General features: G+C 56.3%; 1 protein-coding gene across 10 annotated transcripts in view; it reads right to left on the bottom strand.

Annotated features, from left to right (window-relative positions):
- The window catches only part of GTF2IRD1 (GTF2I repeat domain containing 1), a 118581-nt gene that overhangs the window by 60217 nt on the left and 33977 nt on the right, over positions 1–24387 (bottom strand). For 9 of the 10 annotated variants that reach the window (XM_027526533.1, XM_027526530.1, XM_027526529.1 and 6 more), the window contains exons 2-8: positions 19540–19668; positions 13396–13537; positions 10831–10986; positions 8277–8460; positions 7243–7553; positions 6186–6275; positions 3976–4059 (exon numbers count right to left, since the gene is read on the bottom strand). In XM_027526533.1, coding sequence (XP_027382334.1) covers positions 3976–4059; positions 6186–6275; positions 7243–7553; positions 8277–8460; positions 10831–10986; positions 13396–13537; positions 19540–19662 — 1090 coding nt within the window. In that variant the 5' untranslated portion in view covers positions 19663–19668. Of the gene's footprint in view, positions 1–3975; positions 4060–6185; positions 6276–7242; positions 7554–8276; positions 8461–10830; positions 10987–13395; positions 13538–14232; positions 14294–19539; positions 19669–24387 lie in introns of those variants that run through there. The other variant, XM_027526531.1, reaches the window with a different exon arrangement.

Here is a 24387-nt window from a genome sequence, read left to right as displayed (position 1 = left end):
TTTGAATGCCTAGTATGTGCTTGATGGTGCTATCATGGGGCCCCAAAGCCTGGGAGACAAAGCTGGGCCGGCTGTCCACTTCACTCGTGCCTTGCCCAAGGGTGTCTCCAGCCTGTCCCAAGGCCCTGCCAGCTGCCCTCTGCCCCTCAGGCCGCCCGCCATCCTGGCCTGGCTCCTCGGGTCACGCCAGGCTTCATCTGCATCCAGACAAGTGCCAGCCCAGACCTGGGCTGCCTTCCCTGCTGTCAGAAACGCTGGGACCCGGGCAGGACAGAGTCCCTGTCCGGGACACTCCCTGGGGCGCCGCCAAGACTGTTTCTCTGTTGACGCAGCCCAGGTCTGCGTTGGCGGCTTTGGCAGCCAGATCCCACTGTGAAGATCACACTTGGCTCGTTGTCTAATTAAACCCTCGAAATCTCAGCAGCTGTCAAACCATTTCTCTCTCTCCCCACATTGCCACCGGTTCCCGAGCATCACCAGCCACCCCCCAGCCTTGGTACTTGAGTGATGGGTTCTTGGGTTTTTCGAGTCCATGTGAATCCAACTCCGCTTGGGTTCATCTGACTTACTGGGCCTGTCCTGCCACCAGCCTGGACAGAGACCTGGTTCGCAGAAGCCCCAGCTGCCGACTGCTTGGAAGGGGAGGATGGAGCCCCCACGTACAGTCCTTGAACCCTTGTGTCGCTTCAACCTCTCCTCAGTGGTAGAGACGTTGAGGCTTCCTGAAGGCTGGGGTCCCCTCATTCCTTTTGTTTTTTTCTCTTTGCACCCCCAGCCCCATCACTGGCCCACTTCGCCCAGAGTTGGGAGCTGAAATGGCAGGGGCGAGAACCAGGAGCAAGATCTGCAAGTCCTGGGTCTGTGGGATGCTTCAGGCATCCAGACAACGTCCCCACCCACCCAGAGGGTCTCCCAATACTCACAGGGGGCAGCTTCTCCCCTGGGGAGCCAAAGGGACAGCTCAGAGGGAGCCCTGGCCTGAGCGGGGGCAAGGTCTCAACCACTTCAACCCCAACACTCCTCCTTGGGTTTGGCCATGGTGGTGGGCCCAGGTACTGGCCTTGGGGACAGGCGCAACATTCTGGAAACATCCAGCACACACAACAGGCTAAAGACTGGCAGCGGCTGTGCCCATGTGGTGAGGGCAGAACCCACCCACTGCAGATGGAGCCAGCCTTCACCAGCTATCCTCTCCCTGCTCCCCCATCCAGCTCACACCTGCCTGCGGAGGAAGGGGGGAAATTCAGTTGCTGAGAGCCCTCTGCAGTACCTGGCCTCGCTCAGCCCCACCCCAACACACCAGCCCACCAAGCCCACGTGATTCAAGTCTCCCCAGCCCCAGGGTGGATCAAAGAACACCTCCTCCAGGAAGCCACCCCTGACTCCCCAAGCCTGGCTCTGAATCATCCTCCCTTTCTAAGGCCCCCCACCCCTGCATGCTACTACACTCCAGCACGTACTACAGTATACCACCGCGTACCACCGCAGACACATCTTTAGGCACATGCTGAAGCACCTTGAGACCAGAGCTGGTCTGAGTGCCCGACACAAGGTCGAGGGCTCAAAACGCATTACTGAGAAGTGAGCCAACAGGTCAGTGAGTGAGAACAAAAATGAAGGGAAGAAAGAGGGCTTCCCTGATGGTTCACTGGTGAAGAATCCACCTGCCAATGCAGGAGACATGGGTTCAGTCCTTAATGTGGGAAGATCCCACACGCCTTGGGGCAACTAAGCCCATGCCCCACTACTGGGTCTGTGTCCTAGAGCCTGTGCTCCGCAACAAGAGAAGCCACCACAATGAGAAGCCCACACACCACATCTAGAGAGCAGCCCCCAAGCCTCGCAACTACAGAAAAGCCTGTGCAGCAACAAAGACCCAGCACAGACAAAATAAATAAATAAAACTAAATTTTTTTAAAAAAGAAAAGAAGCAAGTGCGATATGCGATATAGTAAGGACACATGTGATCTTCAACTCTGGTGTGCGTGTATATGTGTGCGTGTGTGTGTGTGTGTGAGTGTGTGTGTATACTTAGTCGCTTCAGTTGTGTCCGACTCTTTGAGATCACATGGACTATAGCCCACCAGGCTTCTCTGTGATAATACTGGAGTGCTCCCATTTCTCCTCCAGGGGATCTCCCCGACCCAGGGATCAAACCCGTATCTCCTGCGCCTCCTGTACTGGCAGGTGGATGCCTCACCGCTGAGCCACCTGGGAATCCTTCTGGCAAACTGCCAAACCCCTGGAGGGGGTCGTGGGAACTGCAGATGGGTAGACAAGTTGGACAGAAGTGTGGGTACGCTGGGGACCCATTACTTGTGAATGGTGTCTGAAGTAGGGGTGCGGTCTTGGGGGACTGAGCCCTTAATCTGCGGTGGGGGGTTGCGTCTGTAACTATGGGGAGTTAGGGTCAGAATTAAAACAAGATGTAGGGCCCCCAGCTGGTATTCACAGGGTTGCGTGGCATGGAAAACACTGATTTCTGTTGTCAGAAGTGTTGTGAGCAGAGAAAGAGGGTTTTTTTTTTCAGCCAAGCAGCGGGGGAGAGGAGCCAGCCAGGTGGCTCAGCGGTCATGAATCCACCTGCCAGAAGGAGACTCGGGTTTGATCCCTGGGTCAGGAAGATCCCCTGGAGAAGGAAATGGCAACCCACTTCAGTATTCTTGCCTGGAGAATCCCATGGACAGAGGAGCCTGGAGGGCTACAGTCCGTGGGGCCGCAAAAGAGTCGGACACGACTTAGTGACTGAACAACAGCAAGGAGGGGAGGGAGGGCAGTGGAGCCGTCTTGATTTGGGGCTGGTCTGGTTATGGTGAGGTCAAGGTTAGGGAGGACCGGGCAACTCCAGGGCACCTGGCAAGTGGCTGTGGACTCCCAGGGCAGTGCTCTCCCCAATCCCACAGCTGCAGCAGTTCCCCAGGCCCCGGACCCTCCTCTCTGTCCCTGTGGCTCTGGGTGGTGCCCCCTCCCCCAGTCTCCTCATGCAGAGGGACCACCCCCCAGGCGGCTGCACGATGCCGGTGAGTTCAGTGACACCACAGCTGCGAGCCAAGTGATCTGGGGGTACGTGCGTCACCTCATCCCACCCTGGCCAGGCCCACGCTGCATCTGATCAGCGTGGGGCTCACAGGCAGAGCTCCAGGGAGGCTGAGCCCATCAGTGAGGGTGATACAGGACTGCTGATGGGACAAAGGGGACCAGGTGGGGGAGGTGACTTGGGGATCCCAGGACTCAGCGTGAGTTTACAGGTCTGGCCCCTGCCTCCGAGCCAACCAGTGGCTGCCCTGCACGCTTGGCTGAAGCACCATCATGTGGGAGACCCCCCCACCCTAGCCCCGGTTACCACCTGTGTCTGTTGCCCGGAATACTATGAGCTGACATGTGCTCTGAGCCCAGCTCTGGCCTGGGTGCCGGGGATACCGAGGGGCCAGGGCTGCCCGGGCCCCTCACGGGGACAGATACAGACATGGTGCATCAAGCATGCGACACGGAACAGAGAGGAAACCATCAGGGTTTTGAGGGTCCAGACTGAGTTTTGAAGAACAAGTAAGGAGTCTGGTCCGAAAAACCTGCAAAGGGCTCCCTGGGCAGGCGGCACGCCAGGAAGGGGGCAGAAATGAGGTGACGGGATATGGCACGGTGCAACGGGGAACTTGTGGGCATGCCAGGCCGACAAACATTTCTCTGGATGGTACCCTAGATGGGCAGTCGCCCCACCATGCTTCCGGCCTGCCTCCCACAGGTGAGTCAGTCTGGGGCTATGCCATCAGTCTCCCCGCCCCCACCCGGGGAATCTGGAAGGGAAATATTGACACAACCACCCCCTCCCCAGACAGGAGATGACATTCGCGTTGACGGTGCGCGGGAACCAGCATATGGCTCCTGCTGTCATGTCGGGGAACACGAGTGATTGCCACATAATGAGCTGCTCAGCACGCTGCCGGGGCCACCCCGCGGCCCGCGCCGCCCACTCACCATATCTGCTGTTAAACAGGATCTGCACGCACTCCCGCAGAGTGTTGATGTCCTCGGTTTCCTTTATGAAGGCGTCCCATTTCTCTATCAAAACACAGGAGGGACAAGTGAGGCCCGTCTGAGCAGGGACCCCGCGATCTGGAGGCCGCTGGCCTCTGTCCACCCACCGCATGGGTGTGCTCAGTTTTCTGCGGTCCTGCCTGACTCTGTGCGACCCCATGGACTGCAGCCCCCCAGGCTCCTCCGTCCACGGGATTCTCCAGGCAAGAATACTGGAGGGGGTCGCCACACCCTCCTCCTCCAGGGGTCGTCCCGACCCAGGGATCGAACTCGTGTCTCCCACATTGCAGGTGGATTCTTTACCCACGGAGCCACCTGGGAAGCCCCCGGTCCGCCCCATGGGCAGTGCGTATCATGCAGGCGCAGCCAGTCCATCCTGGGCCTCTCCTGAGTCTCGACTTTCAAAACCTAACCGTCATGTCTGGTTCTCACTCAGCTTTGGCCCCTCAAACCCTCAGCCCTGCTGGCCTCTCCCACAGATCCAAAGTCTCTCCCTCAATTTAGCGTGAATCACTAAAGAGATCATTTGGTTCATTAAAATGATAAAAGGAACATCTTTAAAGTATTAAGTAGCTATCTGGGCTAAGTACTTTATCCATATGTAACATCCTGGTTGGGGCTTCCCAGGTGTTCCTCGTGGTAAAGAACCTGCCTGCCAGTGTAGGAGATGTAGGAGATGCGGGTTCAATTCCTGGATTGGGAAGATCCCCTGGAGGAGGGCATGGCAACCCACTCCAGTTTTCTTGCCTGGAGAATCCCATGGACAGAGAAGCCTGGCAGGCTACAGCCCACGGGGTTGCAAAGAGTTGGACATGACAGAAGCAATTTAGCACGCAGTATCCTGATGAATCCCTCAGAACAATTTGTAAACATAGATAGCAAATGCAGCATTATTTCCATTTTGTATGTGGGAAAACTGAGTCTCAGAGAGGCTGAGTAACTTGCCTGAGATCACCCAGCTAGCACCTGGTTTCTTAACGAACCTCTCATCAAAGTGAGGCTGAGACCTCCACAAGGCAAAGCTGCTGCAAAGTCTCACTTCATCCTGTTTTGGTATAAATGAATTCCACATTTTCCTGTCCCCTATACTGCCTGGTACTTTAAAAATGTGTCCACAGGACTTCCCTGGTGGTCCAGGGGCTGAGACTCTGGACTCCCAAAGTGGGGGGGCGCGGGGGGCCTGGGGTTGATCCCTGGTCGAGGAACTAGATCCTACAAGCCACAACTAAGAATTTAGGAGCCCCAAGTAAAGACCCTGCGCGTTGCAACAAGGACTGGCAGAGCCGAACAAACAAACAAATATATTCTTAAGAAGCCTCTCCCTTGCTTGAAAGGCCTGAAATTAAAACAAAAAACATCTATCCATCTGGCCACATATTTCTTGGACACCTGTTTTTTCACAAGGTGGAGTTTAATTCCTCTCTCTCCGTTTTGAGTATGAACTGGATCGAGTTCTTGGCTTCATTATTTTTTATGGCCATGCCATGCAGCTTGCAGGATCTTAGTTCCCTGAGCAGGGACTGACCCTGTCCGTGCCCCCTGCAGCGGAAGCATGGAGTCCTAACCACTGGACCCCCAGGAAAGTCCCAAATCCCTGGCTTCTAATGGGTAGAACATGGCAGAAGGGACAAGTAATTTCTGAGGCTGGGTCATAAAAGACATGTGGCTTCCTCCTTACTCTCTCAGATCACTAATTCCAGGAAGCCAGCTGCCACATTGTGAGGGTACTCAAGCAGCCCTGTAGAGGCCCACGTAGTAAGGAATATGAATCCTGCCAACAGCCACATGGGCGAGCTTGAGGTGGATCCTCCAGCCCCAACTGAGCCTTCAGATGATCACAGCCCCAGCTGACATCTTGATCAATGGCCTCATGAGAGATACCAAAACCACAGGCAGCTGGCTACACTGCTCCTGAATTCCTGACCCACGGAAACCATAAGGCATTGATGCTTGGCATTTTAAGTTTTGGGGCAATTTGTTACGCAGCACGGTGTAACTATTACATGTTGGTTTTACGCACAAGCCCCTTGTGCAGTGCTGGTCCTCCTACCTCTCACAAAGACTCAGGGGACACACATGCACGTCGGGAAGCAGCACCCCAGTCCTGGATCCCCACTCTGGACAGGGTGCTGCCACGGGCACTGTCCTACCTGACTTGTCGTGGACGATGGAGAAGAGGATCCGCTTAGAGGCATGGACATTCTGAATGAGAGGACCGCCAGGACCAGTGGGCTTCTGTCCTGGACAAGGGAGCAGAAAGGTACAGGTTCAAGGTGGGCCCTAAGAGGGGCTCCCCTAAATCTGGCCTGGGTGCACAGGTCGGGGCTCTGGGGTAACATTTCCCCCACCAGCAAGAACCCAGAACTGAGCCCCGTGATCAGGAACTCAAGGCAGCTTCGCTGACCAGAGGCCTGAGACATTCTGTAGCGGAGTCTGCTCTCTGGATGGCACAATCCCAGGTCACCTTTTACAGGTGGGGACACTTGTTTCAGGCATATAAGCCCTGTCCTCCGGCTCAGCCCACACGTCTGTGGAGGGGAGGGTGGGCTCCCTTTTTCTCCTTCTCGTAACTTATAATAAGCACCTACTCTGTGCCGAGCATTGCACTCAGGGCTGTAGTACAGTGGTTCTCAGACTTGAGCACCCACTGGAACCACTCGGCACACTTGTCAGTTTGCAGGCGGCTGGGCCCGAGAACGTGCACTGCTAACGTGCCCTGTCATTTCATCCTGATGACAACCCAGCTAGACAGGTACTCTCCATATCTCCATTTTACAGAGGAGGAAACAGGCTCAGAGAGGTAGAGAGATTTGCCTTGGGACACACAGCCACTTTGTAGAGGGGCCAAAATAAGGATACAGGTCTTTCTCATGCCCAGTTTTTCCTTATGTTTCCAGTATCCCTAATTCCATGCTGGGTACGCAGTAGGTGCTCATTAAATGCATGGACCTGATTAGTATGCTTACTCCCCACCTCCAGAGACTCCCCCGGGGATCCTCTTGGGCATCTCTTGTCCCAGGTCACAGATGACTGGGCGGAGGCTGGGGTCTGACGGAGTCCAAGCTAGGACGCCAGCTGCCCCACCCCAGCCCCTGGCTCCGAGACGCCTCCTGCAGCCCTGAGCACCCCGACCTCCCCTGGGAAGCTGCCCCTGCAGGAGTGACCTCTTTCCCACTCCCAGACTCAGGGGCCCCGGAAGCAGCTTACCACAGCAGTCTGGGAAGTCCTGGGCAGCGGGGGCCTTGGGCTCCGGCCCGGGCCGGCCGAGGCCCAGGTCACTGGGGCCGAGCGGGCAGGCAGGCGCCTCCTGCTTGAGCTCCCGCACGGCGTGGTTGGGGAGGGCCGTGCTGTACAGGAAGCTGGCCACGGACGAGGAGGTGGCAGGGGGAGGCAGGTCCTGAGGTGGCCCCTTGGGGGTCTGGCCGTGTAGGCCACAGTCCCGAGCCCCCTTGGCTAGCAGAGAGACGCCATTCAGCTCCACCAGGGCCTTCGAGTCCCGTCCGCCATCCTCGAGCGGCCTGGGTGAAGCAAAGGACGCGTGATGGCTGTGCGCCCCCGTCCAGCCAGGGCTATGTCTGCCCCCAGCCATCCCTGCAGAGAGCCTGTGAGGCACATGGGACGGGAGCTGGTCCTCGTTTACAGGCGGGGGTGCAGGCCCAGGGGGGGTGTGACATGTGCAGGGCCCCACACCTGGGCTCTCCCCAAGGCCCACCCATCGCATCCTTTCAGCTGCAGCCAATAGGCTTTCATCTCCTAATGCATCCCTCCTTCCCGGGCTCGTGTCCTGGCCTCGCCTAACCCCGATGGGTGACTCAGGCTGCTTCCCGGCTGACCGGGCGATCGGTACCCTCCCCCGCCCACCAGCCCCTAATGGAAGCCTTGCTTGACAACCCCAAGGAGCAGCACGATGTGGCTTCCCGCCTCCACACAGGCTGTTCCTGATACCTGCGGGGCTGCTGGTGCTATTTCTTCCCCAGCCGAGCCTCTCTGCACACAGAAGTCCCCAGGGAAGACTTCTGTGACCACACCTGGCTCGGAGCATGCTCTGTGCTTGCGTTTCTGCCTCACTCCTGGCATCAGACTGGGAGCTCTTACAAGCAGGGTCCCCGGTAGGGATGCTAAAGTCCCCTCCCCTCCGGCCGGGCCAGCGGCCATAGCACGGAAGCAGGTCATCGCCCGGCCCAGCCCCCACCGTCCGGCCACTGGCTCTCGGCCACTCCCTGGCCAGCAGCCTCACTCACCTCTTAAGCTTGAAGCGGATCCGGTGGCTGTGCTCCAGGATGGCCATGAGGGCCTTGGGGTCGTATTCGGCCGGCCTCCGGAAGGCCAGGCCCTCAGGTAGCCCCTGCACGGCCAGCAGCCCCGGCTCCCGGAGCAGCCGCTCGTAGGGCAGCGGCACCACGCTGGCCCTGCCCAGGGCCTCGCCTGCGGGCACGGGGGGTGGAGGAGAGAGGCCTGATGAGAGGGAAGCCAGGCCGGGGCGGGGGCCGGGTGCGCCCCAGAGCTGGGGCCGTGCTGAGCCACTCCCTACGGTGCCAGGCCCCCAGGAGATGGACCCCACAGGCCCTTTAGCCTGCAAACCTCACAGAGACTGACCCCCCTGCAGGTACAGCAGGCGGGGGCTGTGGACGGCCCCGCTGCAGTCAAGGGCCACGGCTGCCCATCAACAGGGTCCCCTGGCTTCCCTGCCACTCTCTTCTCCAGGCATCTGGGTGGAAGGGAAAGCAGGGCCGGGGGCTCAGGCAGGAGGGGAGGAGGGGGCGGTGAGAGACGGAGGACACACAGGGGAAAGGCAACTGCCACAGGGAGGAAGGAGAAAGGAAGAGAGAGGGTAGGGCAGGGGAGGGAGAGAGGAATGGAGAGGAAGCGAGAGGCAGAACAGACAGGCTGAGAAGACGGGGAAGGGCTTCCCTGGTGGGCCCGTGGTTAAGACTCCGCACTCCCCATGCAGGGGCGCAAGTACCCCCCTACCCTGGCTGGGGTGCTAAGTAAGACCCCACACTCCACATGCTGTGGCCAAAAAAAAAAAAGATGGCGAGCACGAGGGAAGGGGGGACAGAAGGGGTGGCCGAGGGGCCTGGGCTCACGGACTTCTGCCACCCCCTACCAGGGGCCAGAGGGCTTCCCAGGTGGCGCTGGCGGTAAAGAACCCGCCTGCCAATGCAGGAGACGTAAGAGGTGCAGGCTCGATCCCTGGCTCGAGAAAATCCCCTGGAGAAGGAAATGGCAGCCCACTCCAGTATTCCCACCTGGAGGATCCCATGGACGGAGGAGCCTGGTGGGCTACAGTCTGTGCGTGTGTGTGCTAAGTCACTTCAGCTAGGTCCGACTCTTTGCAACCTTGTGGACTATGGCCTGCCAGGCTTCTATGTCCTTGGGATTCTCTAGGCAGGAATACTGGAGTGGGTTGCCCTGACCTCCTCCAGGGGATCTTCCCAACTCAGGGATCGAACCTGAATCTCCTACGTCTCTTGCATTGCATGCGGGTTCTTTACCATTAGTGCCACCTGGGAAGCCCAGGGGGCTAAGGTCCATGGGGTTGCAAAGAGTCAGACACGGCTGAAGCGACTAAGCATCCACGCACCAGGAGCCAGAAGGAAGCTCCGCCCCAGTAGCCACATCTGATTCTGCCCGAGGCAGGCAGGCAGAGTCGGGGTACAGTGAGCAGGGGCGCAGGGGCTCTGGGCATGTGCCCTGTATCTGGCAAAACTGTCTGCAGTGACACAGCCCACCACGCGTGACCAGTCCTCCCATCCCAGGGGGCCAGCCTGCCCACCAGGGCCTCCAGACCCCAACTCCTCTTGGCTTCCTTCTACTGACATCTAGACTCCAGCAGGGTTTCCCCACTCGCCCAGACCTCTGCTCCAGAGAGCCAAAGGCTGCAGGAGGGGAAGGAATAAAGCAAATGAGAAATAATGGGGGGCCCCTTAGGGATGGAGGGGACCTGCCTGAGGTCACCCAGGGAGCGTGGAGGTCACCACTGGGCCAGAGACCTGGCGGCAACCTGACATTTCCCGAGGGAGGCCAGGCCTGCTCATCCCTTCCCCTTCTCCTACTCCAGGGGAAAGACTTGGATGGCCAGGTAGCCTTCATTCAGTCATTCAACAAACACCCTCTGGGCTCCTGCTTTTGCTGGGTTCTGAAACTGCAGGCTAAGAACAGCAGAAAGTGCAGGCAGGTCCCGGATCCTGAAGAGCAACTGGGTGAAGCCACAGGGCACAGCGGTGCCCACAGGGGACCCTAACCCAACTCGGAGCTGGGGGCTTCCTGAAGCTGAGCCTCAGAGAGCAATGTTGTGCCCACCAGACAAAGGGGAGGGCCAGCCTGACAGGCGCAGCAGAGCAAAGGTGAGGAGGTGTGAAATGAAGCCGCAGTGAGTGGGAGAAGAGGAAGGGGGTCAGAAGGGCTAGAGGCGGGGTTGGTGGGCTGGGGTGGGGGCTGATGCCACGCCCAGGGTGACAGGGAGCCCAAGAAGGGAGCGGAGGAAAGAGCTCTGTGGTCAGACCTGTGCTTTAGGAAGATGCCTGGCACAGGGCAGGTGGGGGCCGGCAGGGAGCTGGAGGCTAGGAGATCAGGGCAGGGATGGTGGTTCAAGGAAATGGGGCTGGGATGGGGGAGCCATGCCTGGGGATGCAGAATGGGGGAGAGCTGGGGGGTGAGGGGGAGAAGGCCCCACACCTTGAGGTTTTGCCCACGGCCTGCAGTGGCGGGAGCAGGGCCTCCTCAGCTGGGGATGGTGGGGCCGGGGGCTCCCACCCACCTGGGGGCCCCAAATGGAATGAGGAAGGATCTTACTATAAAGAACATCAAACACCTCCTCTACCATCTTCCGCAGAAGGTACACGTCCGAGCCATGTTCCAGGGCTGACCGTGGGACGTTCCGGCCGCCACCCTCACCCCGTGGCACCTTCTTGGGGTGCTCTGCCTCCGGCTCCTTCCACGGGGCCCCTCCTGCGGGACACAGAGCATGTGAGGCCGTGGTGAGTTCTCACCTCACCACCAGCCCAGTGAGCGGGGATGTCCCTGGCTTGGGTCGAGTCCTGCAGCTGGGCACGCAACACAGAGTGCCCACGGAGGAATGAAGGAAGGATTAATGAGTGAGTGAGGTCTGTCCCAGCCACCCTGCCTAGGGCCAGGCTGGTCAATTGAGTGCCCAGTGCCCAGCACAGGGCACTCATCCCTGCTTACCTCTAACTCACCGGCTGACCCTGGGTAAGTCCCTTCCCTCTCCGGGCCTCAGCCTGTGAGCTCTCAACCAGGAGACTAGCTGGCCTGGGGCAGAACTGGGGTTCAACGAATGTCCGGTCCAGCACCCCTTTCTGTCTTAACCAATCGAGGTCCTACCTCTCTGCTCTGCCAAATGGGGAGATGATGGGGACCCCAGCAGGAGGCTGAAGGGGGCTGTGAAGTGCTTCATGCCAGGCTGGGCCAGGGTGGGGGCCTGGGAGCGTGGGGAAGATGCTAGAAACTTCGTTGGAAAGAGAATGAGAGGAGGGCCCGGGGGCCCCCCCATCTCAGCTTGGAGTCTGCTCTCCTTGGGGACCTGTGAAGCTTGAAATAAACCAGCCAAGTTCCCGGCGCTATAAATAGCGGCTCTGCCTGGCTCTGGGAAGCCAGGTGCACCTTCCCCAGGCTCTGGGCTGGCTCCCAGGCTGGCCCACTAGGGCCACGGACCCCCGCCACTGCCCACCCTACCCAGGTCCAGGTCTCCTGCCCAAGCTTGGAGAGCAGACAGGTTCCGAGAGCCGGGTGGTGGAGGGGTTTGGCTGGGGAAGCAGCTGGACCCTAGTAAGGATACAATGGTGTGTCCCAGCACCGGGGGTCAGCCTTCCCAAAACTGGCTAATCCCAGAGTCCAGGACCCGGGGTGGGGTAATGAAAGGGCTACTAACAGCGAGGAAAACAATGGCTGGCGTTTATGGAGCATGAACTACGTGCCCAGCAGTTTTAGGTGCTCGCCATGTATTAATCCGTTTAATCCTCAGCTTGACCCAGGAGAGGGGAGCACCACGGTCCCCTTTCACAGATGAGGAGACTGAGGCCCAGCAGGTGGCAGAGCCGGGATGAGGCCCCAGGGCCCGCTTTTAGCCCCCAAGAGCTCTGAGTCCCCCAAACCATGGGCTTGCATGCCCACCTGGGCTCTAACCTCCCACAGAGGGGAAGCCAACCCCCTTCCTGGGGAGCTCACCGCCAAGCTGGGGCACCAGGCGTGCAGATGGAAGTTGTGGGCACAGGAGGAGTGCATGGAGTGGGCGGTGGGCAGCCACAGTCTGGGCGCTGGGGCGGAGGGGCATGGATGAGGCCGGGAGGGGTGTGAGTCTGAAGGCTGGGGGGGGCGTCTGCCAGGCACAGGGGGGCGGGAAGGCCTGTCAGGAGAGGGGAACAGCAGGGATGGAGGCGGCAGTGAGCAGGGACACACACGGAGCCGGGGGTGTGTGCTTGGGCACCAGGAATGCGGGGAGGAGAGAACGCAGAGGCCCGGCCTGCTTCCAAGGAGCCCTGTAGGCCCAGGTAGCACTGAAGAGTTAGGGGCTTCAGAGTGACCCCTCTGGATCGGGGCTACTGGCTTACAGCTTGGAGGGCTCATCTCTTCTGGGAGCGACCAGGAGTCCTTGGTAGGGGTCCCAGGGGGTGCACAGAGGCTGCACCCCCCATTTAGAAAGGGTAGACCCTGCCTCCATCACCTGTCGGCTGCGTTTCACACCTCCCCCGGCCCGCGGTTATGCTCACTGCATCTCATGTTCTCATCTGTATATCGGGGACGACTGTCCCCTGGGCCTGCTGGGAACAGCAAAGAGCGCCAGCGCCCAGCCCTCTTCATCACTTCATCCCTAACTGCTCCCGTTTCTAGAGCGTTCCCTACGTGCTGGACGAGTCCTCAGTCACTTCATCCCCAGGGGCCTCCAGTAGGCGGCTCCAAGATTCTTTTACCGTGACGGGGTCAGCACCAGCCTCCCAGGGCTGACGTCAGGATGAGGGAGTTAGTGCTTCAGGGGTGTTGCATGCAGCAGGCGCTCAATAATTATCAGCCAAGCACGTGGACTCGGTCCCCGCGTCAGGGATGCGCAGGAATGGGGCCACAGTGCTGGGCCTCAGTGTCCATTTCTGTCCCTCAGCGGATGGAGGTGGCCGCATCTGGACCGCCCAGGGTTGGGTCAGCTCATCTCTCTTGGCCGAGGGACTGTGGTGTGATTCCACCCCGAAAATGCCACGTTGGGAAGCCTGCACCCACCCTGCTTGCCCCGTGTCTCCCCCGACACAGGGCCGGCCACCTGGTGTTGCGCCAGGGACCCAGGGAGGTGCCAGCTCTCCTGTCCTTCAGGACTGCGGGCCCCGGCCCTCTGGAGCCCCGAGTACTCACGGCAGAACCTGAGGAAGTCTGACTGCAGCTCCTTGCGCGCGTTCAGGAACATTCTCCCCTTCTCGGTGCCGACCACGAAGGCGCTCTCATCATGCACAGCGACGCAGGCCACCTCGGCGTTCAGCTTGGAGAGCGCTGAGCACTGCGCAGGGAGCAGGGATGTGAGCCCAGGAAAGGGCCCCCCACTCCGGACACCCCCGGGGCCAGCTTTGGCGGGTGAGAGCTGAGGCCCCAGCTGCCCGAGATCCCCCCAGCAGCTCAACATCTTGGTTCTCATATGCTGCAGTGGGAATGAATGAATGACCCCCACAGAGCTTGGCCAAGGCCAGGGGAAGAGGACAAGGTTATGGTTCTGGAGGAGGACAAAGGCGCACAAGGTCTGTGTCCCACCCCCAGGCCCTCCTGTTCCTGGTGGGCTTCTGGCCTCAGGCCTGGTCCCAGATGAGGGGCCAGGATGAGAGGCCCCTGTCCTGGGCTCTAAGTCCCAGATGAGGAGGTGGGATGGGTCCTAGGAGAATCAAGGCTCGGACAGACTTAGGCTTTAATTCTGCACCAGCTTCTTCCTAAAAGTCATGCCCTCCTCTGGGCCTCAGTTTCTCAGTCTGTAAAATGGAGACAAACCGTCCAGCTCCCAGAGGTGCAATGGCCTTGTTCTGGGGACTCAATGGGGCCTGGCTGGTGGGAAAGAATCTCTAAATCAGGCCAGCCAGAGTAGGGATGAGGCAAAGAGGTTCTTTCTGCAGCCCCAGAGTTGAGACTGGTGGGCCGACGGCATAGGAAGTCCTAACATGGGGGCCCTGCAACCAAGACCGCCAGCATCTCAGGCCTCTGACCTACCTCACTGGGAAACCTGCCTGCAAAGCTCGTGGCATGCAGTATAGTCCGTCAGTCAGTTCAGTCGCTCCGTCGCGTCCGACTCTTTGCGACCCCATGGACTGCACCACGCCAGGCTTCCCTGTCATCACCAACTCCCGGAGCTTGCTCAAACTCATGTCCATTGAGTCGGTGGTGCCATCCAACCATCTCATCCTTGGTCATCCCCTTCTCCTTCTGCCCTCAATCTTTCCCAGCATCCGGGTCTTTTCCAATGAGTCAGTTCTTTGCATCAGATGGCCAAAGTACTGGAGCTTTAGCTTCAGCATCAGTCCCTCCAATGAATATTTAGGACTGATTTCCTTTAGGCATGAAGTCAGCGTCTGATAAGTGCTGGTTTTTATCTGAGTTAGCGCTCTGTGGACAGTCAGAAGTCTGGCTTCTAATCACAATTCCGCTGCTAGGAATGTGATATAGGCCAGGTTCTACACTCTCTCTGGGCCATGATCATGCCTTGAGTGGCAGCTCTGGCCACGAGTCACCCTGGTAAGGAAGCTGGAGACATCTCAGGGCCAGCAAGACTGTCCCCTGGGGCAGGGATGGTGTTCATTTCCTCTCTCAAACCCTGCCGATCCTCTTCCCCGAGGCAACATGGTAAAACAAACAAACAAACAGATTCAGCTGTCTCCAAGGGGAGGAGCAACCCCACGTCCAAGGAGCTGTGGCTGCGTGGGAGCAGGAGGGCCTAGAGGAGCTACTCCACGTTCAAGGTCAGGAGGGGCGGCGGTGAGGAGACACCCCTCGTCCAAGGTAAGGAGCAGTGGCTGCGCTTTGCTGGAACAGCCATGAAGAGATACCCCACGTCTAAGGTAAGAGTTACCGAAGTAAGACGGTAGGTGTTGCAAGAGGGCATCAGAGGGCAGACACACTGAAACGATAATCATAGAAAACTAGTCAATCTAATCACACTAGAACCACAGCCTTGTCTAACTCAATGAAACTAAGCCATGCCCGTGGGGCCACCCAAGACGGGTGGGTCATGGTGGAGAGGTCTGACAGAATGTGGTCCACTGGAGAAGGGAATGGCAAACCACTTCAGTATTCTTGCCTTGAGAACCCCATGAACAGTATGAAAAGGCAAAATGATAGGATACTGAAAGAGGAATTCCCCAGGTCAGTAGGTGCCCAGTATGCTACTGGAGATCAGTGGAGAAATAACTCCAGAAAGAATGAAGGGATGGAGCCAAAGCAAAAACAATACCCAGCTGTGGATGTGACTGGTGATAGAAGCAAGGTCCAATGCTGTAAAGAGAAATATTGCATAGGAACCTGGAATGTCAGGTCCATGAATCAAGGCAAATTGGAAGTGGTCAAACAGGAGATGGCAAGAGTGAATGTCGACAGTCTAGGAATCAGCGAACTAAAATGGACTGGAATGGGTGAATTTAACTCAGATGACCATTATATCTACTACTGTGGGCAGGAATCCCTTAGAAGAAATGGAGTAGAGATCATGGTCAACAAAAGAGTCCAAAATGCAGTACTTGGATGCAATCTCAAAAACGACAGAATGATCTCTGTTCGTTTCCAAGGCAAACCATTCAATATCACGGTAATCCAAGTCTATGCCTCAATCAGTAACGCTGAAGAAGCTGAAGTTGAATGGTTCCATGAAGACCTACAAGACCTTTTAGAACTAACACCCAAAAGAGATGTCTTTTTCATTATAGGGGACTGGAATGCAAAAGTAGGAAGTCAAGAAACACCTGGAGTAACAGGCAAATTTGGCCTTGGAATACGGAATGAAGCAGGGCAAAGGCTAATAGAGTTTTGCCAAAAGAACGCACTGGTAATAGCAAACACTCTCTTCCAACAACACAAGAGAAGACTCTACATATGGACATCACCAGATGGTCAACACCGAAATCAGATGGATTATATTCTTTGCAGCCAAAGATGGAGAAGCTCTATACAGTTAGCAAAAACAAGACCAGGAGCTGACTGTGGCTCAGATCATGAGCTCCTTATCGCTAAATTCAGACTTAAATCGAAGAAAGTAGGGAAAACCACTAGACCATTCAGGTATGACCTAAATCAAATCCCTTATTATTATACAGTGGAAGTGAGAAATAGATTTAAGGGACTAGATCTGATAGATAGAGTGTCTGATGAACTATGGACTGAGGTTCATGATATTGTACAGAAGACAGGGATCAAGACCATCCTCTTGGAAAGGAAATGCAAAAAAGCAAAATGGCTGTCTGGGGAGGCCTTACAAATAGCTGTGAAAAGAAGAGAAGCAAAAAGCAAAAGAGAAAAGGAAAGATATAAGCATCTGAATGCAGAGTTCCAAAGAATAGCAAGAAGAGATAAGAAAGCCTTCCTCAGTGATCAATGCAAAGAAATAGAGGAAAATAACAGAATGGGAAAGACTAGAGATCTCTTCAAGAAAATTAGAGATACCAAGGGAACATTTCATGCAAAGATGGGCTCGATAAAGGACAGAAATGGTATGGACCTAACAGGAGCAGAAGATATTAAAAAGAGGTGGCAGGAATACACAGAAGAACTGTACAAAAAAGAGCTTCACGACCCAGATAATCACGATGGTGTGATCACTGACCTAGAGCCAGACATCCTGGAATGTGAAGTCAAGTGGGCCTTAGAAAGCATCTCTACAAAAAAAAAAAAAAAGAAAGCATCTCTACGAACAAAGCTAGTGGAGGTGATGGAATTCCAGTGGAGCTATTTCAAATCCTGAAAGATGATGCTGTGAAAGTGCTGCACTCAATATGCCAGAAAATTTGGAAAACTCAGCAGTGGCCACAGGACTGGAAAAGGTCAGTTTTCATTCCAATCCCAAAAAAAGGCAATGCCAAAGAATGCTCAAACTACTGCACAATTGTACTCATCTCACATGCTAGTAAAGTAATGCTCAAAATTCTCCAAGCTAGGCTTCAGCAATATGTGAACCGTGAACTTCCTGATGTTCAAGCTGGTTTTAGAAAAGGCAGAGGAACCAGAGATCAAATTGCCAATATCCACTGGATCATCAAAAAAGCAAGAGAGTTCCAGAAAAACATCTATTTCTGCTTTATTGACTATGCCAAAGCCTTTGACTGTGTGGATCACAATAAAGTGTGGAAAATTCTGAAAGAGATGGGAATACCAGACCACCTGACCTGCCTCTTGAGAAACCTATATACAGGTCAGGAAGCAACAGTTAGAACTGGCCATGGAACAACAGACTGGTTCCAAATAGGAAAAGGAGTACGTCAAGGCTGTATATTGTCACCCTGCTTATTTAACTTATATGCAGAGTACATCATGAGAAACACTGGGCTGGAAGAAGCACAAGCTGGAATCAAGACTGCCGGGATAAATATCAATAACCTCAGAATATGCAGATGACAGCACCCTTATGGCAGAAAGTGAAGAGGAACTAAAAAGCCTCTTGATGAAAGTGAAAGAGGAGAGTGAAAAAATTGGCTTAAAGCTCAACATTCAGAAAATGAAGATCATGGCATCTGGTCCCATCACTTCATGGGAAATAGATGGGGAAACAGTGGAAGCAGTGTCAGACTTTATTTTTTGGGGCTCCAAAATCACTGCAGATGGTGACTGCAGCCATGAAATTAAAAGACGCTTCCTCCTTGGAAGGAAAGTTATGACCAACCTAGATAGCATATTCAAAAGCAGAGACATTACTTTGCCAACAAAGGTCCATCTAGTCAAGGCTATGGTTTTTCCTGTGGTCATGTATGGATGTGAGAGTTGGACTGTGAAGAAGGCTGAGCACCAAAGAATTGATGCTTTTGAACTGTGGTGTTGGAGAAGACTCTTGAGAGTCCCCTGGACTGCAAGGAGATCCAACCAGTCCATTCTGAAGGAGATCAGCCCTGGGATTTCTTTGGAAGGAATGATGCTAAAGCTGAAACTCCAGTAGTTTGGCCACCTCGTGAGAAGAGTTGACTCCTTGGAAAAGACTGATGCTGGGAGGGATTGGGGGCAAGAGGAGAAGGGGACGACAGAGGATGAGATGGCTGGATGGCATCACCAACTCGATGGACGTGAGTCTGAGTGAACTCCGGGAGCTGGTGATGGACAGGGAAGCCTGGCGTGCTGCGATTCATGGGGTCGCAAAGAGTCGGACACGACTGAGCGACTGAACTGAACTAAACGGAACTGAAGGGGAGGCCACCAGGGCTGGAGGTGAGCCTCTGCTATGTGGTCACGTCAACAGCCGAAGAAGCTAAGGTCACAGCAGGGAGTGGATTTGCCCAGAGGCACAGAGAATGGGGGTCACAAGGAAGCTTCTGGAAAAGGGTCGCAGACTGGATGCGGGGAGGTGATGAGCAGACAGCACTTTGCCCCCTCTCCCCCTCCACTGAAGACTCCCGAGGACCCGGCCCAAGGCCTGGAGGGTGCCAGCAGAGCTAAGACAGTGTCAATCAAGTGCTGCTGTCATCCACGACGGTCCCTCAGGACACCTGTAAAGGCCTCGTTGCAAGGCCTGGGGGAGCCCGGGGGAGTCTGTCCTGGTCATGGCACGAGGACAGAGGGCCATCAATTCCTCCAGGGAGCCTCTGAAACACTCTCCACAGCAGCACTGCCAGCCGTACTCAGTCATGTCCCACTCTTTGCGACCCTATGGACTGTAGCCCGCCAGGCTCCTCTGTCCATGGGATTCTCCAGGCAAGAATACCGCAGCAGGTTGCCATTCCCTTCTCCAGGGGATCTTTCCAACCCAGGTCTCCTGCACTGCAGGTGGATTCTTTGCTGCTGAGCCATCGGAGATGGTCCCCTAGAATTTCTGCAGTGACGGAGATGTTCTATTTCTACACTGTCTGATAACATGACCACTAGCCACATGTGGCCCCCCAAGCTCCAGAAACGATGCTTTGTGTAACGGAATCACTGAAATAGTTTATCTGGTTATTCATAAACATTTATTTGGCTGCTCCAGGTCTTAGCTACGGCACAAGGGATCTGTGATCTTGGCTGCAGCGTGTGGGATCTTTAGTTCCCTGACCAGGGATCGAACCTGGGCGCCCTGCATTGGGAGCATAGAGTCCTATCCACTGGACCACGAGGGAAGCCCCAGGGAGGGAGACCTGTGACCATCCCAGGGATGGGACTTGAACTCTGAGAGGTGACGAAACGAAGACAAGGGGTGAGGGGACGAGGGCTGAGGTTTCACAGGCTTGCTCTCATGCTGGCGAGGGCAGAGGCCTTGGGACAGGCGGGGGACACTGAGGCCTAGATCGGCGGGGCTCCTGTGAGCACCAGAGTTACGAAGGCCAGCTGTCCCACTGCCCCTAGGGCACTCACCATGGAATCTAAGGCAGACACGAGGCTGGTGATGATCTCGTCTTTGCGCGTGAAGGCGGAGGTCCAGCGGTCAGGCCCGCAGCCGTTGGCGGGGATGTCACAGCGCTTTCCCAGCAAGGCCATGGTCGCCTGGATGGAGGAGGAGCGGGGAGCAGGCGGAGGTGGGTGGGGCGGGGCACATGTAGCGTCTGTCCCCACCATAATCCGCCGAGCCCCAGAGACCACCTCCACCTCCCAGGTGGGACGAGTCAAGGACTGGTCTCCTCCTCCCCCAAGGGTCTTCCATGCATGAAGGACTCTGAGCTCTAAAGGCCTGGAGCCACTGCAGCCTGCACAGAGCATTACAGGTGTGCGGCGGAGTAACTGAGGGCCTGTCTCTCCAAGTCTGCACCCCGGAGCCAAGCCCAGTGTCACGAGCAGTCTGCCTGGCAGGCCCTAAATGCCAGCTCTCCCCCCACACACTGCTCTGGCATGGCCCTCCCTTGCTCACACACCCTCCATAGCTCCCTACTGCCCACACTAGCTCTCGACTCCTCAGCTCGGTATTCCAGGTTCCAGACTTGTCCCTTGCCCCAGCTCCTCCTTATACCCCCATGCTCTGAGTCCTCTAAAAGTCACCATCCCCCAGACATATGACCACCCTTTATGGGTCCTCAGCTGTCACAGGTTCTATTCTCCGAATACCCTCCCTGGCCCCTTCGGCATTTACTGACTGCTTTCTTAGCTTTAAAAGAAAACAATTTTTATTTTTAGTATTTGGCCACACTGCACAGCATGGCGGGGGTGGGGGTGGGGGTGTGTGTGTCTTAGATCTCCAACCAGGGATTGAACCCCTGTCCCCTGAATTGGAAGGCAGAGTTTTAACCACTGGACCATCAGGAAAACCCCTGCCGCCTTAGCTTTCAATTGTCACCTCTGCTGGGAAGGCTCCCTGGACTGCCCCCTCTCCTACCCTTTCCTTCGCAGGACGGGTCAGGCACCACTGGCCTCCCCTCTGTCCCTGACCGACCCCATCACAGTTCCCAGGGGCAAGGCTGCTGCTGCCCCAAGGCTGGGAGCTGCAGTCTACTTCCTGGCTGTCAGGATTGAGTCTCAGGGGTGCAGAGAGATACAGAGGGCAGAGGCCCCTTCATCCCAGACGAGGTTTCCCCAAGATAGGACTTTGCCCCTTGTCATGAGACTCCCGGAGGACAGAGCTGGGGCGCCCTCAGATCAGGGCCCCGTATCGGGGCTGCGCCTGGTGGGGACAGGCCTGCTGGCCCTACATCACCCGGCCGGGCCAGGGCCCCACATCACCCGGCCGGGCCAGGGCCCCACTGGATAACAAACGTCAGCCTGCCCTGCCCCCTGCCGCGATCCATCCTGCCCCTCCCTTTCCTGACCCCAGGAATCAGGTCCAGGGATCCCTCCTCCAAAATGCCCCAGTGCCAGCATCTTCCTATTGGCGACCTGCCCCCTCGCCAGTCCAAGCAAAGGAGAGGGCAGAGAGCAGAGAGCAGAGACAGGGACCTTCGATCCCCTCCCCAGGCTCAGGCCTTCTAGTGCTCTGTACAGAGGCCCCAGGTGGCCAGTTCTGGCCAGGGAGCAGGGAGCAGAGCTGCAAGCGTCAGAGGGATTCTGTGAGTCCTGCCCGCTTGGCTTCCTGGCGGGGAAGGAGTCTGTGCACAAAACTGGGGCCGGGGGTTGGAGAGCCCTGGCAGTGACAGCTGGGCCTGCTGCCTTGGTGCTAAGTCCAGAGTGTCTTCTGCCACCAGAGCTGCCCCCCACCAGACCATAAACTCTATGAGGGCAGGGACTGCTCGGCCAATTCCCGCTGCACCCCAAGGGCCCAGCTCAGCGTGGTCCAAACCACAGGCTGCGGCCTTTTAGTGGGTCATGAAATCGATGACACAGAACAGCAGATATCAGAGCCTGTCACACGTGACGTGGTGAGACGTGTCCAACTTCAGTGACAGAAACATTCAAAGGAATCAGGGATGCGCTAGAGCTTTTCTCATGAAATTAAAAGACGCTTGCTCCTTGGAAGAAAAGCTCTGACAAACCTAGACACCATATTAAAAAGCAGAGACATCACTTTGCTGACAGAGGTCCCTACAGTCAAAGCTATGGTTTTTCCAGTACTCATGTACAGATGTGAGAGCTGGACCATAAAGAAGGCTGAGTGCTGAAGAATGGATGCTTTTGAATTATGGTGTTGGAGAAGACTCTTGAGAGTCCCTTGGACTACAAAGAGATCAAACCAGTCCATCCTAAAGGAAAGCAACCCTGAATATTCATTGGAAGCACTGATGCTGAAGCTGAAGCTCCAATACTCTGGCCACCTGATGCGAAGAGCCAACTCACTGGAAAAGATCCTGATGCTGGGAAAGACTGAAGGCAGGAAGAGAAAGCGGTGACAGCGGATGAGATGGTTGGATGTCATCAACTCAATGGACTTGAGTTTGAGAAAACTCTGGGAGAAAGTGAAGGACGGGGAAGCCTGGCGTGCTGCAGTCCATGGGGGTCACAAAGAGTCAGACAGGACTTAGTGATGGAACAACAAGAGCTTGGCTCTGGACGCTGTCCTGGCCCAAGCTGGCTGCTTAGTTGTACACAAATATTAATTTTAATAACTGGCCAGGTCGGCAGTTGCCCCAAGTGAGTATGGGTTCACTTATAAATGTTTTAAAATGTATTTATTCTCCTAGGTTGTCTTACCTAAGGGGGGGGGGGGGAAATCCACAATTACAGTCAAATGTTTTAATACCCCATTCTCAGTAACTTTGATAACAAGCAGACAGGAAAGCTATGGAACACCTGAAATACACTATCAACCATCTTTTTTTTTGGCCGCATGGCATGTAGGATCTTAGTTCCCCAAGCAGGGATCACACTCACACCCCTCGCAGCAGATGCGAGGCATCTTAACCACTGGACAAGTTCTTGCCTTATTTTTCAATAAAAGCTTGAAACTGGCAGCATTAAGGGATGCTGAGGGTTATGCCGGGCCCTGGATAGGACATGGGAATGGTCGCAAAAGCAACCAGGGGCTTTCTGCGACACGAAGCCTAATCGTGGGGGTGTTGTGAGAGCAGCTGAGAGGCTGGCCTGTCTGGGGTGCATGGAGCCTTGCCCCCTCCTCTCAGCCACCCCCCTGCCCTCCCCAGTCCCTTGAGCCACTTCCAGAAAGGCCTCAGGCTGCCAGCCTCCCAGCTGCTGGGGCGCAAATCAAATCAGGGCAAAGCAGGAGGCACCAGACAGTGCTCCAGGCCTGGCCTCCGGGTCGCCCCAGACGGCTGCCGGCTCCTTCCGGCAAAGGTCCTAATCCGTTTAGGAAGGAGCCAGGGACTTAGGGAAGGAGGAGGGGAGTGTGGAGGGGGCTGGGCTGTGGGCCGTCCCCTGATTCCTTGTCCATCGTGCTCCCAGGACAGAGAAGATCCTCCTGAGCCCCTGAGAGGGGCAGGTTCCTGCGGCTTGAGCTGCTGCTAGTGGAAGAGGCGGGGTCCAGAGTGCTGGAACGGGCCAGGAGCTATGAGCTGGGAATCATGCATATGTGGTGAGACCCAGGCCTGGGGCTGCCAGGACCACACGGGGTCAACCACCTAGACCCCCTATTTTCTCATGTGCAAGATGGGAAAAGTGAAAGTGAAGTCGCTCAGTCGTGTCCCACTCTTTGTGACCCCATGGATTGTAGCCCGCCAGGCTCCTCCGTCCATGGGATTCTCCAGGCAAGAATACTGGAGTGGGTTGACATTCCCTTCTCCAGGGGATCTTCCCGACCCAGGGATCGAACCCAGGTCTCCTGCATTGCAGGCAAAACTCTTTACCGTCTGAGCCACCAGGGAATCCCAATGTAAGGTATAAAGTGAGAAATGTGTCAGGTGGGGCTACTTCTAATCTGAAAATGAGGCAGAAGAAAACCACCCAATAAGACCAACAGACTGCACAGAACAGAGAGCATGAATATGCTAGCTGAGCAGGAGGCAAGTGACTCAGAAAGTACAGGAGACGGTCCCTGGGGGGAACGGATGGGAGGCCACCGCCTGAGCCACGACACAGGTCACACGCCAGCGAGGATGGGGACAGGGTGAGGCTGGGGCAGCTAAGCGCTGCTCTATGTCACCCAGAAGTGACATCACGGGTGACCGGCTCCCAACCTGGGGCACAAGTAGCAACAAAGCCCTGAGTGACAAGGGACTTCCACTCACGCCCCAGTTCCTCGGGGACAAGGTCAGCGGGGGCCGAGAGCATCCCACCGCAAACATTTCTCCCAAGGGCACCAGGGCCACACACCTGGCTTCCCCACCCTCCGGGTGCTGCCGGCTGAGGGTCCAAGGCCCTCTCCCCGCCCCTGTCCCACTCCCTCCCTGGCCGGGAGGCAATCTCTCCCTTGAAAGGGAAAGTCGCTCAGTCCGGTCTGACTCTTTGCAGCCCCATGGACTATACAGTCCATGGAATTCTCCAGGCCAGAATACTGGAGTGGGCAGCCTTTCCCTTCTCCAGGGGAGCTTCCCAACCCAGGGATCGAACCCAGGCCTCCCACACTGCAGGCAGATTCTTTACCAGCTAAGTCAACAGGGAAGCCCAAGAATACTGGGGTGGGTAGCTTATACCGGCTCCAGCAGATCTTCCCAACCTAGGAATCGAACCCGGGTCTCCCACATCGCAGGCGGATTCTTTACCAGCTGAACTATCAGGGAAGCCCATTCCCTTGTTGCTCGACTGGTAAAGAGCGGTAATTACAGAAAAGTCGCTCAGTTGTGTCCAACTCTTTGCAACCCCATGGACAGTAGCCTACCAGGCTCCTTCATCCATGGTATTTTCCAGGCAAGAATACTGGAGTGGGTTGCCATTTCCTTCTCCAGGCAA

Source organism: Bos indicus x Bos taurus, chromosome 25, assembly GCF_003369695.1.
Source record: "Bos indicus x Bos taurus breed Angus x Brahman F1 hybrid chromosome 25, Bos_hybrid_MaternalHap_v2.0, whole genome shotgun sequence".
Classification (NCBI taxonomy): Eukaryota; Metazoa; Chordata; class Mammalia; order Artiodactyla; family Bovidae; genus Bos; species Bos indicus x Bos taurus.
The sequence above is the reverse complement of the archived record's forward strand: the minus strand, read 5'-3'. Positions and strand labels throughout refer to the sequence as shown.